Raw genomic sequence first — 16,523 nt, forward strand, 5'->3', positions numbered from 1 at the left:
AATATTATGCAAGTGTCAGAAGAGATGAAATCATGAAATTTTCCTATACATGAATATACATGGAATCTAGTATGCTGAGTGAAGTAAGTCAGAGAGAGAGAAAGATGCAGAATGGTCTCATTCATTTATGGGTTTTAAGAAAAATGAAAGACATTTTTGCAATAATTTTTAGAAACAAAAGAGAGGAGGGCTGGAAGTTCCAGCTTACCTCATGAAACTCACCACAAAGAGTGATGAGCTTAGTTAGAGAAATAACTACATTGAGAACTATCCTAACAATGAGAATGTATGAGGGAAATAGAAAGCCTGTGTAGAGTACTGGCAGGGGTGGGGTGGGGAGGAGTGAGAATTGGGACATTGCTCATGGGAATGCTGCACTGGTGATGGGGGGTGTTCTTTACATGACAGAAACTCAACCACAATCATGTTTGTAATCATGGTGTTTAAATAAAATATTAAAAAAATTAAAGGTGTGGCTCAAAATACAAACAAAAAATAAAGAATGAGAAACAGCCTTTCTGTTAAGAACAAAAACGTTGCAATATGAAAAATATATATTTTTAAATAGAATATATCCTTCAAGGTTGGACTGCAACTAGAGTTATGGATACAAACTCATCAATGGAAGAGATATAGTGATGGCTAAGAAATGGGAGAGGCATAAAGATGGGGGAGGAAAATAGCAGTACAAATATAGGTGAATAAATGGGTAAATGGCATAGGCTAGTTAGTCTACTAACAAAGCTTATAAGGAAACTACGCCATGTCTGCATTCAGCCAGTTCCATAGACTCACTCTAATCTCAAAAAAGATGTAAACCAAGCTTGAAAAAAAAATACGTACAACAGCCATAAAACCTGCCAAATAACAGAAAGATCAACCAGCAACAAGTAGCTTAGTAAATTTCCTGTCAATGGCTTAATGACCTCATTATGAGATACAATAAATTTCACAAATTTTCTTTTTTTTTTTTTTTTTTTTTTGGTTTTTGGGCCACACCCGTTTGAAGCTCAGGGGTTACTCCTGGCTATGCGCTCAGAAATCACCCCTGGCTTGGGGGGACCATATGGGACACCGGGGGATCGAACCGCGGTCCATCCACTTGCAAGGCAGACACTTAACCTGTAGCGCCACCTTCCCGGCCCCTCACAAATTTTCTTTTTACTGTACCTTTTAGAAAAATAATTTCATTATCACTTACCTATAAACAAGCAATATAAAATTATTATTTTGTGCCTACCAAGGGGTAGGCTTGAGAACGAATGGGAATTCGGGGACAACAGTGGTGGGAATTTTATACTGGTGGTGGGATTGGTGTTGAATCATGAGTGGCAGAAACAAATGTATCATGAGCAACTATGTAATACATGGTCTTTAAATAAACTAATTTATTTTTAAATAATTTATTTTATTTATTTATTTTTGGTTTGGAAGCCACACCCGGTGACGCTCAGAGGTTACTCCTGGCCAGGTATCCAGAAATCACTCCTGGCTTGGGGGACCATATGGGATGCCAGGGAACCCAGGTCTGTCCCGGATCAGCCCCTTTCTAGGGGCCGGAGAAATAGCACAGCAGCAGGGTATTTGCCTTGCACACAACTGACCCAGGATGGACCCTGGTTCAATTCCTAGCATCCCATATGGTTCCTCGAGCCTGCCAGGAGCAATTTCGGAAAACCGAGCCAGGAGTAATCCCTGAGCGCCCCTAGGTGTGGCTCCCCCCCAAAAAAAAATCTTTCAAAAGCAACAAAGTAACACCTATGACTACATAAAGAACCCCCGTCTTGGCTTCTTCCTTCTACTCCTCAACTGAAAGTATTCAGGACTCCTTGAAGAAATGACTACTTTCTTAGGAAGGAAATTTTAAAAATAAACCCAAATCATTCACCTGTACCAGAATGCAAAAAGTACTCAGAATTTCATTGAGGCATCTTAAAAAACACAGAAACCAACTAGAACAGATTCCTACTAAACACCTGTGGGTCAATTTGAGCCTCAATAAAAAAAAAAAAAAAAAAAAAAGACAAAAAAAAGAATACTAACTTACAGATATAACCATGAACTCAAATGACATAAGCAGGATATTTAAGTTTTGAAATGATTCCTCACAAAACACTTATTACTAAGTATAAAGCCTAAGTGATGCCACAAGAAACAAAATGAACACCCTTGTTCACCTAATATACATCAATAAAGCTACAAAAGATAATACAATGAATTAGAACAATACAACACCAGTGATCGGGCACAATAAGAAGAAAGCAGTGGCATCTCTGTGACACTCTTGGCAAAGATACTAGTGTAAAAAAAAAAAAAACCAAAATTGGGGGTTTTTTTTGCAAATCCTGCAAAATATCTGGCAGGGGGGAGGGGCACGGAGAGGTAGCCCAAGTGGTGTTTGCATGCGCTAACCTAGGAGGGATCCCAATTGGATCCCCAGCCTCCCATATGGTCCCTCAAGCCAGGAGCAATTTCTGAGTGGATAGCCAGGAGTGACCACTGAGAGTCACCAGGTATGGACCAAAACCAAAAACAAACAAAAAAAGGCTGGCCTGCAATATTCAAGATCATTGTCATGAAAACCAAGATAATTTAAGACCTACTGACAGATCCTAGAAGGCTAAACATCCAAATGTAACAATAATTCTAAACTGAACTCTATTTTCCTAAGATATTAGCAGAACAAAATACTGAAATCTAAGATTTTGATTATGCTAATTAACGATTTCTTTTTTTGTTTGCTTTTTGTTTTTTTGGTCACACGGGCAATGCTCTGTTACTCCTAGTTCTGTGCTCAGAAATAGCTCCTGGCAGGCACAGGGGACCATATGGGATGCCAGGATTTGAACCACTATCCATCCTGGATCGGCTGCATGCGAGGCAAACAAACGCCCTACCACTGTGCTATCTCTGCAGTCTCTCAACATTAGTTTCTTGATTTTGATAGTGGCATTATTGTCAGGCAAAATATTGTAGAAAAATACACAACATACATCTGGTGTGTCCTTTACAAATATGTCCTTTACACTCGAATGGGGGAGAAATGCACTGGCATTTTTTTCTATAATTTTGAGATTTTTTTTAAGATTATTTTTAAGTGAAGAAACAGAATAAAGAAGCACACAATCACCACATATAAAAAATTCTGGGTCAGAGCAATAAATATAGAACAGCAGATAGGGAGGGCACTTGTCCTATATGCAGCCAACCCAGATTTGATCACACACATCAGATATGGTCCCCTGAGCCTGCCAGGAGTAATTCCTGAGTGGAGAGCCAGAGTAGCCCCTGAACATGTTTTTGGGTTTGACCCAAAAACAAAAAATAAAATTTTCATTTATTGTATTCCATAAGATTGTGACAGTACAGCGTGTACAGACAGTGTGAGAGTACAATGGGTAAGGCTTTTGCCTTGCAAGTGGCCAAACTTAAGTTCAATGGGGGTGACGGGCATTCCATATAGTTCCCCAGGCCAACCAAGAATAATTCCTGGGACCGGAGAAATAGCATGGGGTAGGACATTTGCCTTGCATACAGGTCAGTGGTTCAAATTCCAACATCCCATATGATCCCCTGAGCCTGCCAGGAGCGATTTCTGAGTGAAGAGCTAGGAATAACCCCTGAGCACTGCTGGGTGTGACCCAAAAACAAAAATAAAAACAAAACAAACAAACAAACAAAAAAGAATAATTCCTGACTGCAGACCAGGAGTTTCTCCTTAGCATTGCTGGGTGTGGCTCCCCACCCCAAAATAAAGTCTGTATACCAACTTAAGAAATTTAAATGTTACCTAAAAGTTATGATGACATGATCAAAGAAGAATTTTTTTCTTTTAAGTCCTATTTAAGCCCTCAATATATAAGATTCACAGCATTTTCTGATGTAATAACAAAGTTACAGTTTACTTAGAATTTTATAGTAAAACAAAACATGATTAAAGAGATGTACAGGACCTAGGGATGTACAATCATTTTAAGAACACTTAAAACAGACACATCAACTGAGTCAAATGCTTACAGATTGAATAAAATCAATTTAGGAACTAGTGCACTAAACAGAGATTACTACAAGAACAGACAAAAAAGTAACTTTTATGACCCAGTTTATCATAACTCCAAGCATTGTAGCATAATGATGAACTCCTAGAAGAAACCATTACTCAGAACACATCAATCATAAATGGAATGACAAAAGCATGTGACAGAAAGTGCGGAAATAGAATACAAGGGTTGCAAATGATTATAGTTTAACTATCTTTTTTTTTTTAATCTCCAACAGTATAAGAATGGAAAACCTTTATATCTTAGCAATATGTCAGCTTCACCACATATCTAAGCTTTTAAGTCTGCTTTTAAGTGTTTTCTAACCATGATTTTTAGTCAGGGCAGACCATAATTATTTAACAATGCAGTTTTAGTTTCTAAGGCTCTTGCCACTGCCTTCTTTTTTTTTTTTTTTTTTTTTTTGGTTTTTGGGCCACACCCGGCAGTGCTCAGGGGTCACTCCTGGCTGTCTGCTCAGAAATAGCTCCTGGCAGGCACGGGGGACCATATGGGACACCGGGATTCGAATCAACCACCTCTGGTCCTGGATCGGCTGCTTGCAAGGCAAACGCCACTGTGCTCTCTCTCCGGGCCCGCCACTGCCTTCTATAAGGGACTTTTCTTAATCTTCTCAAACAAATGTTTTCTAAATCTCAGGGCAGAGTAATTCTAAGTGGGTGTTTGATAGCTTTTAATAGTATCTAAGTCAATTTGGGGCACAGGCTACTTCCAGTAAAGCTGATATTTAAAGATGGGATTTTTGTGATAGCTATCTTTATTAAAAAAAAAAAAAAAAACTTCATAAAATCTAATTAGTTTGGGGCCAGGGATGAAGCTGGATTTTAACAGTAAAATACCTGCTTTGCAAGTGGGGGCCATAAATTCAAACCCAGCAACATCCCACATGCCAAATGCAACCCCAGTGTCACAGTCTTTGGAATGCCCAGCACAACCAATGTGTAATCCCAGAACACCACAAGTAATGTGTACAACCCTCAGTAAGCATTGTAAAAAGTATGCAAACACCACAGCTAATTGTGTAAGCACCAAAGCCAAGCATGTGACCTCTGGTCATCACAATAGCAACAGGAAGGAGAGGCAATCTAAGTAGCTTTGTTCTATTTTATATCCACACATCTTTTATCTCAAATTCTATATCAATTTAGAGAGACAAATGGATTAGGTCTCCTGGGGAAATTAAAAAATCACCAGGTTAGCTGAAGCATCTTAGCAAACCAAGAATTGCCCATTTTAAATATAAATTCCTCAAAGGTTGATATCAAATCTATACAGTCCTGTGTCTGTAAATAAAGTAAAACTCCACACAAAAAAACTTTCTATGCTAGATGATGCAAATCAGAGTGCTAAAAATTATCATAAGCATAAAGGCATTCAAATATTCACCTTAGCTTGAAGTACAATAATATTCAAAAATCAAGTGTATTCTGCCACAAAACAAGCTATGGGGCTCTTTCACTGCCAGTGGCTTCCTAGTGTACACCAGCATATCTATGTTAGCTCTTCCTCTTAAAAAAGTTCCAAAATCAAATGATCTAAGCAAATTCCAGGTAAAACAAAATCAGAGATTTTTGAATTGAAGAACATTTTTTTTACTATAATGTGCTTTGTGTTATCCATAGAAGGATGAAATAAGCACTGTCCCAAATTCACATATATACCAGTCAATTTTCAAAATATCCATTTATATCTCTTGACATATATAGCTCAGAAAACATATATTTTAGGAATTATTTCCCATGAGACCTCAATCTCTACTGCTGATTTGCAATTTGGAGCTATATAAAATGTAAAAAAAATTAAAAAAGGAACTAGTCATTTCACAGTATTTGCTATTGGCAAGTAAAGAATAAGCAGTGGATTGATATTTACTGAAAAACAGTTCAATGCAATATATCTTATCCTAAAAGAAAGAATAGGTATTTTTTGCTTAGTCACAAAGGGTAATATACTTAATTTTATTGCAATTTGATTTTAAAAGATAACAAATGATTGTCAATCCTGAGTTAAAATCATCTGTATCCTTGGACAAGCACATACACACATTTTAATTAATTAAACTTTACCTGAAAAATTAACATTTTACTTCTAGAGATAGAAATTTTTCAAACTGAATTTTTAAAACAACGAAATTAATTAAGCATAAGAGAAAAAAAAACAACTTTCAACCTTTTGGAAAATAAGCTTTACTAAGACAAATTTTTACAGATGATAATAAAATAGACTTAGGGGAACTAATTAACTTGCCCCAGTCAAGGGCCAAGGATATAGTACAGTGGGTAAGACACTTGCTTTGGGTGCAGCAGACTTGGATTCTTTTCCAAGCAACACATATGGTCTCCTAAGTACAAAGCCAGGAGTAAGCCCTGAGCACAGTATGATTTGCAAACAGAAACTAATGAAAGTAATAATGAAATAACCCAGCCAAGAATCAAAGGAGTGACTTTCAACCTAAAGCTGCTATTATTTACTAGCATATTGATTTACAACAAGAAACAGTTCAGGAAAAGGTGTTCCACTTTGTAGATGTTCACCATAGAAACTAAGTAATAATAGTGAATAGAAGGTCGTCTTTTTCATGATTAAGCCTATGGTGACTTTTTAAAAGTTTGAAATAAAGTTTACAAATGACTGCCTATAACCAAACAAAATACCTTTCTTCCTAGAAAGGTAATAATGTCAGTTGGGAAGAATTAGAGAAAAAATATTAAAAGATTAATAATAGGGAGCCAGAGAGATAGCACAATGGTAAGGCATTTGCCTTACACGCAGTAGGGCACTTGACTTGCACTCAACCAACCCGAGATGACTGGGATTTATTCCTCAGCATTCCATCCCATAAAGTCTCCCAAGCCTGTTAGGGGAATCCCTGAATGCAGAGCCAGGAGTAACCCCTGAGCACTGCTGGGTGTGGCCCAAAAACAAAAAAGAAAAGAGAGGAAAATAGAAAAGAGAATAAATAGAATAACAGCCACCATTTATAGAACACATTTCTTTTTTTTTTGGGGGGGGGGGGGGTAATTTGGTCCACACCTGGTGATGCTCAGGGGTCATTCCTGGCTTGGAAGACCATATGGGATGCCAAGGTTCGAACCAAGGTCCATCCTGGGTCAGCCGCGTGGAAGGCAAACACACTACCACTGTGCTATCGCCCGTATAGAACACATTTCTATCATATGTCAACATTGTCAGTAGTAACTCTTTGTTTAGTATCTTAGTTTACTACATTATTAGGTAGCAAGCATAAGTGAAATAATTGCCTAACATAATTTCTGATGACATTTATAATTACTCTAATCTGGAATTTAAATATAAACAATATTTTATTACATGAACATTTTAATAATTTGATGTAATAGTTTACTGGGAAAAAACTAAAATGAAGAATAGCTTAAGTGAAGGATCCTAGAAAAGTTTCAGTAAATTCAGATCCTTGAAGTCATTAAATCATTGCACATGTGGGGAAAAAAATTAAACTAATGAAAGAAAAAAATTAAGCCACAGTACTTGGTGACATAGTCTAATAAGTTTAGTAGTCAAAGTAATCTCTTTCTCCACTGACAAGTTATAAAACTATAGTCTGGGTCAAGTCTGAGTCAGGAATATTATGTCAAGAGCATTATAAAAATTATCCACAGACTACAGTACAAGTGTTTTGCATCCATTTTTTAGTAAATTGCTTAAAAAAAATTTCTAAATTGCAATTTCCCTTTTCTAAGCAGTAGTTAATTCAATGACTATTCTACCTTTAGATTATACCTTGTTTTACCAAAACAAAGATCATCCCTGGTTCCTTTGTATCTGTTTGTTAACAACTTGGTTTCACCCCAAAACAGACTGTCTTGCAAACCTGGGTGGGACTGGTTCAAGATAGCCTGGGGTCTCTGTCCTTACTCTGTCCTTACTCCCCCACCAGGGGGTGGTCTCTGTACTCAATAAAAAAACGACAGTTCTGGCAGGCACTTTGCTCTCCATAAGAGGTAGAAGACTGCCAGACTACACTTGTTTAGCCCTCGGCCTGGTTTGGATTATTTCATGTGCGACCCTGCTTCAGACCCATTTACTCAGTGTTGAAAATGCACTAGGCATGTGGGGTGATTTTACACTTCACCATTACTACTAGCTAGTTTACAATGTAAAAAAAAAAATCTAGATACCTCTATAAGTCAACTTGAACATCCCAGTTTTACGCTGTGGCAATCAACATTTTCTTTTATAAACTATAAACCACCATCATTTTAACAACTTAAAAACATTTGCCAAGGGGGCCGGGAAGGTGGCGCTAAAGGTAAGGTGTCTGCCTTGCAAGCACCAGCGTAGGACGGACCGAGGTTCGATCCCCCATCGCCCCATATGGTCCCAGGCCAGGAGCGATTTCTGAGCGTATAGCCAGGAGTAACCCCTGAGCATCAAATGGGTGTGGCCCAAAAAACAAAACAAACAAACAAACAAAAAAAAAAAAACATTTGCCAAGGAGGGAAAAGTCTTTTTTAAATAGTGTTAAAGATAAGTAGGGATATATTTTATTATTAAATTTTAAAATTAAATATAAAAACAAAACACTTTATCCTCTTCCTATTCTATGGTTTAATAACCTCTTCCTCTCTAAAGCTTAACTTTCTCCCTCAAATTACCAGCACCAATTGGATGGAATGCAAAGAAAAAGCAGCAGTGTATCTAACTTTGAACTGTTGATTTTTATGTTGTCATGAAACTGTAATGAACAAAGCAGTAATTGTAACAATTTAAAAAGTGAAAATATCCATAGCTAAAAATAAAGTGAGACTGATAGAAATAAAGTAAGAAAGTTAGGATCTTGGCTGACTCCATCTTTTAACACTAGCATATCATCAACATGAAACAACTACCCCACTACAAATATTTGGTCCTTTGAAAACACTTTGGGGGGGGGGGGGGATTTTTGTGGACACACCCAGCTGTTCTCAGGGTTTATTCCTGGCTCTGCATTCAGTGTTAACTCCTGGCAGGGATTAGGGTTATCTGTGATGCCAGGGATCAAACCTGAATCAGTCACAAGAACTCAATCTGTATGTCATTTAAGTATGTCATTTAAGGCAAATATTAATTGTCAAAATTAATGCCTATAAACCTCTACAAATGTCCTAAAAGACAAAAAAAAATGTGTTTTATAATTAAATTGAAGTCAATTAGTCATCTGGACATTGAATTTACCCTATATTTTTCCTAGGACTTATAAAATATTTGTTTTTGGTTGGTTGGTTTTGGACCCACACCCAAAACATCTAAAGGTGCTCAGGGCTTACTCTTGGCTTTACGCTTAGGGATCACTCCAGGATAAACCACGAGCTGCTCAAAATTCAAACTTGAGTGTGCCTCATGCAAGGTAAGCAGCCCTATACTATCTCTCCATCCCAGGATTTACAAAATATTAATATCTCAGAATTGGGAAAGTGGCTCAACAGTAAAATGCCTCTCTTATTTGAAGCTTTAGGTTTCAGATATGTACCACCAAAACAACCAAAAAAGACCCACAAAACAATTATATCACTAAGTACATCCTGTAGTATATTCATACTTCATAGTAATCTTATTTAAAATATGTCCATTATAATGATCAGAAACAATATACACATCAATTTCTCCTTTAATTTTTATTAATATTTCCAAACAGAATTCTATTTGAAAGAAATACACTACTTTATTCATGAAAGTATAAGTTATTAATGACCTATTGGCAGCACTATCCCTTTGTTTTGCCCAGATCTTTAATTTTAGAACAGTATTTTCTGAAAAATGTTCTAGAACAATAGAAATATTCTCATTTGCTCTGTCCAGTAGTATAATAACTACTAGTCACATGTTTAGTGGGCTCTTGGAATGTGAGCAATGAAAGTGAAAAACTGGTTTTCAATCTTAAGTTAAAGTAAGATCTTATTCTTTGTTTGGAGCCCACACAGAGCTGCTTCTCCATGGTTCAGAGGACCATATGGGATTCTGATGGAAAAGTAATGGTCACGTGCACAGCAAGAACCCCCCCCCTACCTGCTATACTATGTCTCCAGCTCTCTAATTTATTTTTTCTGAGGAGGGGCCTCACACCCAGCAATGCTTAGGGGCTACTCCTGGCTCTGTGCTCAGGAAAGACTCTGAAGATTAGGTCACCTGCCTGCAGAGCAAAAACCTTATCCACTCTAAGCTTTTCCTACAGTACAATCTCTCCAGCCCCATCCATTTAGTCTTTATAAAATGCTAATAAAATCAGTATAGTTGAGGCAAAAGTGATAGCATAGCTGGTAGGGCAATTGCCTTACTTGTGGCCAACCTAGGTTTGATCCCCAGCATTGAATATGGTCCACTGACTCTACCAGGAGTAATTTCTGAGCAGAGCCAGGAGTATTTCCTGATCCAACCTCCCACCCCAAATGTGTAGTGACCAATCATATACAAAGAACTGGCCTACTTCAATATTTAAATGGAGACTAGAATTCCTAACAACTTAACTTCTAAAACACCGCTTAAATACAGTAAATACTATTATTCACGGTACTTATCAGCTTTCCTTACCCAAATTTCTGATTGTTAACATCCCCTTTCAGGACATTAAAAATGCCTGAAGATTGGGGCCAAGCAATAGTACAGCGGGTATGTGTATAAACAAATTTTATACAGAGACAACAAACAAAATCAAGAAATCAGACTTACTAGGGAGAACAATATATATACATACTGCTTGTAATAAACCAAAATATTTAATAGCATAAAACTATATGATGCTTTTTGAATAGTAATAAGGCATGTTTATACATAACCTAAAGGTACTTTATCATCGTCTTAAATCCCACTGCTACTTATACATACAATGAACTCTCCATCATTTGCAGATGAGAAAGAATATCTATTAAACAAACATCATAAACTAGTGTCATTTTGGAGCCATCATTCGAACACTGAAATATTAGCTCTGAATGTACCAAAAACTTTTCTTTAGGCTTTCAAAAACATTCTTAAACATTATAAAAAATGGGGTATAAAACAAGTGCTTTATAAAATATTTTAATGTAACATAAAAATAAAAGACATATACACTTACAACATCAGTTTCAGAGTCAAAATTGTCTTCCTCTTCTAAAGGAAGTCACTGAGAGTTTATAATTCTCAACTCCCACTATGAGAATGATCATGTTCAGTAGCCTGTTCTTAAAAATCATTCTATTCTTTTTTTCTAAATGCATGAAATCCATCAAGTTTCTAGAAAGTTTCTGATACTGGCAGTTTGAGTGATTTTACATGAAAAACGAAATTTTAACAAATGACCAATCCAAAAAACTGCTGTAACCAACAACTGACTTTTCCTTCAGGAAAATATCTTTATTTTAGAACAAAGACACTTTAAGAACTTTCCAATAAATTAAAACATGCAAAACAGCTTTTATCTAACATCCTTCAAAACAATACAAGTCAGGGTAATAATGTGTATAATTCCAAAAAAGACTTCCCCTAGTTGTCAAACGTAACCCACAAGACCTTCAGCCAAACTTTGCACTATTAAGAGTGCAGGGTGTGTTTGCTCTCATCATTGAGCTTTGACCTTCCAACCCGTACCTAAATTCAAGAAAACTGAGGAGAAAAACTTAACCAATTTAGATTTAAATTAAAAGTGGAGCAAACCTAACTCCCATGCAGGAGTTGCTTCCAAACATTCTCCACCAACTACCACCACAAAAATGTTAAACGATGTCATGCTATCTGGCAAACATGACCATTTTGGGAATGTCCGTGTTTAGCAGATTCCTATGCTAGTAAACTTCAGATCAAACAAACCATGGATCTCTAATTTTAAGCCCCAGTAGATTTAAGACTATCTCCTCCCACTCGATTTCCAAACGCTGGGAAGGAATGTTTCCACTAATAAATACCTTTCCATTGAATGTCTGCTATATCGGTATGCGTAATACAACTGTGAGCAACCATCCATGTTTCCCATCACGGAATTATTCCAAAAACTCTCCACTGCTGACCTAAAAACACAACTTCTTCCTCATAAATTCCAGATGAAATCAAGGCAACAATTGAGTCGCACGGTTTTACCCTTGCAATCCGACCAGATAGTCTATTCTCTGGCTGTATAAACTGAAAGAAATCTCTTGCATATGCCCTGTACATCTACTGTGTATTCTGTTATCGACTGCGGGTTATATGTACCAAGGCAGCAAGTGCAAAGATAGCTTGTACCTCTAGATTCATTGCCTAGTGGAAAGTTTTCTCGTTGCAAACTGCATCAAATCAGAATGCCCCAATCGAGACAGTACGTTAAATGCAAACTTACCCCATTCTAGATATTCAAGAATGTTCTTCTCTCTTCTCAATGGAGAGTTATTGCATTCATCATAAAGACAGATGAGTATATCCAGTAACGTTTCCACGCTGAAACACTGCCCATTGGTCTGAGCGGGCCCATCCAGAATAAACTGTTCCAACTGTCTGAGACGCACTTCTCCAGACATGCTTGCTGCTGATCTGCCTTGCCTTTAAATTATGATTACGAAATGATACTCTTGAATGACTCGGGCCTAAAAGCGATAAGACGTGGCTTTAAAAACAAACCACTTGTTTCAATCCAAACTGTCAAGCAACGCCGGGGTTGAATTCGACAACCCAACAACACCAGGAAGGGACCAACCTTAACTTGGAACTGAAGCGTCTTGAATGTCGCACATAGACATCGATTCTGCGGGGAAGTTACATAAAATATATAATATATATATATTTAATACATCTTCAATATAATAATACAATTCAGTGGTATGCTTAAATAAAAATAATTAAAAAAGAAAAAGACGGCGAACCCGAGAGTCGGTTCTTTAAAATACAAAAAAAAACCAAAAAACCAAAACACAAACACGAAACTCCTTCATTCAAAATGCAACCCGTTGTTGCAACCTAATCCTGAAACGAATCCGGTTGCATCATTAATGCATTTAAGTCCGATGGGCATCAGCGGATTCACTTCCCGGGGAAGAAAGAAAAGAAGCCTTCGAAAAGGAAAAGGGGGGGGGGAGCCAAAATGTATGTAAAGAAGAATGGGGAGGGGGGTGTAGGGGAAAAAAAACAACCCCCCAAAAAAATTCTGCTGCAAATCCTCTCAGCCACCACTTGGATGATGTTGAAGACGAGGATGATGATGATGAAGCATCAGAGGCGATTTCTCCAGACAGAGAGGAGGGCCTGGGAGAGGGGTGCGAGGTGGGTCCCCGAAGCCGGGCGCCCCCCAACACACAAACACACACACACAGGATTCTCCAGCCCAGCGAGTCTGGGCTTTTGCCTTCCTCCAAGCCCCGCTCAGTGAAGCGTTAAGGCCCGGCGGCGAGTCCTTTCTCCGAGGAACTGGGGAGCAAACTCCTCATGCCTCCGCACCCCCGTCTCTCCGTGTGTCTCCCGGGGCCCGAGTGGCCCAGTGAGGCGGCTCGGGCGGGCAACGCGGGGCTCCTGGGCGGCCGCGTCCCGCAGTGTCCCTCCCGTCAGGCGGCCTGGGGCTCGGGCTTGGGCTCGCTCGGGCCCGCCTCAGAGGCCGCGGACGGCGGCGCTCCCGGCAACTCCCGGTCCCCCTTCTTCGTCTTCAGCCCCGCCGCGGCTGGAGGGCATCTTGGCCCGAGCTGAGGGGAGCGGAGGGGACCCCGAGCAGCCGCAGCAGCCCGGCTCGCGGCCACGCCCTTCCTTGCTCCACAGCCCGCCCCTCCCCCGGCCCGGCCCGGCCCGGCCCGTCTCGGCCCGGCCCCGCCCGCGCTCGAGCCCCGGGCGCCCAGAGAGGCTCCGTCAGCCCCCTCGGCGGCTCGTCGTCCGGATCCAATATGGCCGCCCCGCCGCGCTCCCGACACGCGCGCGCACGCCAGGCCACGCCCCCGCCGCAAGCCACGCCCCCGGGCCGGCGGTGTGAAGGGGGGCTGCGCCGGCTCCGGTGGGTGGGTGGGTGGGGAGGCGAGGCGAGCTTGCGGCTGCGGCTGCGGCGGCCGCAGCGTGGAATGCAGGGATACGGGAGGACTCGGTGGGAGGCCGCCGAGGGAGGGGGCGGAGGGCCCGGCAGCGCGCGCTGGGGAAGGGGGCTCGAGGCGCCGCGAAGCCCCGAATCCTGGCCCGGCCTCCGGAGCCGCCACCTGGCGGGCACGTGGGCCCCGGGGAAGGGGCAGGGCCCTAAAGGGACTGAGGTTTCCCACACCGCTGCAAAGACGTCTTGCTGCTGTCTCACCGCCACCCCCAACCCGAGATGGGTCCTGGAGCAGTCCAGAATGACAAGTCCCTTGGTTGTAGACAGACAGACACCATGCCTTGCTTGCTTGCTTGCTTGCTTGCTTGCTTGCTTGACACTGCGCAGGACAAAGATGTGGACGTCTTGGCATCCCAGTCATGAGCCTGCTTGTGTATGGCAAGGATCTGGTTGTCAACCTCAATTCCCACTCTTTTCTCTCTCTCTCTCTCTCTCTCTCTCTCTCTCTCTCTCTCTCTCTCTCTCTCTCTCTCTCTCTCTCTCTCTCTCTCTCTCTCTCTCTCTCTCTCTCTCCCCTATCTCTCTCTGTCTCTCTCTGTCTCTCTCTCCCCCCTCCCTCTCTCTCGAACACTGTTTTTCCAAACCTTGGCCCTGTTCTACTTGCTGCCTCTTTATCCCCCTGCTCAGGGAGTTAGATGGAAGGGAGTCAAGATCTTCCACCACTATCAACAAGCTCACATCCCTTTTGATATGAAAGGATGTACACATAGATATATACTCTTAAGCCCCCAGGGTACCAACAGAAACCGGGAGCCAAAGACTAGCCATTTAGGAGCTCTGGTCCCAGCAGTATTTGGGGCCTTCCAGGTTTGTTTGTTGTTTTTTTTTTTCTTCAAGTCTCTATTTTAAAGGAACTCCTGAAAGATTTCTCCTAGAAGGACCCATATTTAAAGGAATCATTAAACTGGGTCACTGCACTTGGGTCATTTACTCTCAAAATTGCCATCTATTTTATTATCTTTCTCCAACATGCAATTATTTAATATCCTCTTCCTAGACTTCTGGGCTATTTATTCCATGCTGATACCCACAATTCCATCTTTTTAAATCTTAATAATAGGGTAGCTGAAGATGAACTAAAGATAAAGTTCTAGCAATAGAAGTCTAAGCAATGAAAGGTAACAGAAGTTACTTAGGCTTCTGTCACAAAATACTGCCAATCTTTTTTTTTGTCAGTTCTATATTTTCCAAGTCTATAATTTGTCTAGCTTATATAAGGGCAGCATATTTCTAATGTGCTCTTGATTACTTGAGAATTTCTAACCATGTCATCTTTATATATGTGTGTTGTGCAACTATAAAAGTAATAGGAAAGCAAGAAAAGAGAGAGAGAGAAAGGTGTGCCGTCTAGTTCAAAGACACAATAATTAACAATTGGTGTTGATTTTTCAATTTTTCCAATAGATGTTAATAAAAATGATCTATAATAAAAGATACAATATATTTTGAATGCCCTTTTCAGGTCAACAAATAGAATTCTTAAACAGCCTGGTTTTGGTGAAGCTAAAACATTTTCAAACTTTCATTTGATGATGAGATGAGATAGCAAAGAAAGATAATTTCTCTATCTTTTGCATCATGACTCCAAGAAATGTACTTATCCAACTTGTAAAATAATGATAACGAATAGTTTAAAAGAGAAAACCTAAAACTTCTTAAGTGTTCATAATGCCAATTAGTCCTGAAAGTATATGATATTAGAAGCAGAGTTTGTTTTGTTTTTAAAGAAAAGTGTCAAGCTGCCCGTGCTCTACCTATTTTGCTAGCACTTGAGTACCACCCATGGTCCAGAATATTGATGGTTATTTAATAACCATTCCCACATTTAGAGTAGAGGGAGGCTTTTTATTTTTCAGTTGCATAAAGAGAAGGAAGAATGTTGAACACAATCAATTTTGCTCCAATAATTCAAACTCTAAAACTTAATAATTAACTAGGCATTAAGCACATTGTATAGGTATTTTAAATGTTCCGGGTGAAGCCTGAACATGCTTGTTAAAGAAGTCAGTCTCCAGCCAAAGAAAGACACAGCCCTTGCAGCCTCATGGGATTCAAAGTGCTCCTGCCATGCAAAAGTGCCACAGATGGCTTTTCATACAGGGTGTTCTTGAGGAGGGAGGTAAGAGCCTGGAGGGGCTCCTCTTTGTGAAATTCTGTTGGGAGCACTGGAGAATAGCATACCACTGCAAGCACAATTTTATTTTTAAAAAGAATCAACATTAAAAAAAGAATCAACATAAATATGTTTGAGAAATATTTTAAGAAGAGACTGAACTCATTCTAAGAAGGAAGAGAACACAAAAAGGTAATAAAAGAGTGAAAAAGAATGAGGACAGGAATCATGAAACTTAGTCTCCAATGCCAAATGTCTTTGATGGATTCCTTCAATTCTGAACAGAACTATCAACCTACCAATTAATATTTGTAACTACCAA

At 39.8% G+C, this 16,523-nt stretch overlaps 1 protein-coding gene across 5 annotated transcripts in view; it reads right to left on the reverse strand.

Moving 5' to 3' along the window:
- Nucleotides 1-12,678, reverse strand: part of CDC42BPA (CDC42 binding protein kinase alpha) — a 277,597-nt gene extending 264,919 nt beyond the window's left edge. For 4 of the 5 annotated variants that reach the window (XM_049776390.1, XM_049776389.1, XM_049776388.1 and 1 more), the window contains exon 1: nt 12,370-12,677. In XM_049776390.1, the coding sequence (XP_049632347.1) occupies nt 12,370-12,547 (178 nt within the window). In that variant the 5' untranslated portion in view covers nt 12,548-12,677. Of the gene's footprint in view, nt 1-12,369 lie in introns of all 5 variants that reach the window. The other variant, XM_049776391.1, reaches the window with a different exon arrangement.
- Nucleotides 12,679-16,523: the final 3,845 nt, after the last annotated feature.

Source organism: Suncus etruscus, chromosome 7 (assembly GCF_024139225.1).
Source record: "Suncus etruscus isolate mSunEtr1 chromosome 7, mSunEtr1.pri.cur, whole genome shotgun sequence".
Taxonomy (NCBI): Eukaryota; Metazoa; Chordata; class Mammalia; order Eulipotyphla; family Soricidae; genus Suncus; species Suncus etruscus.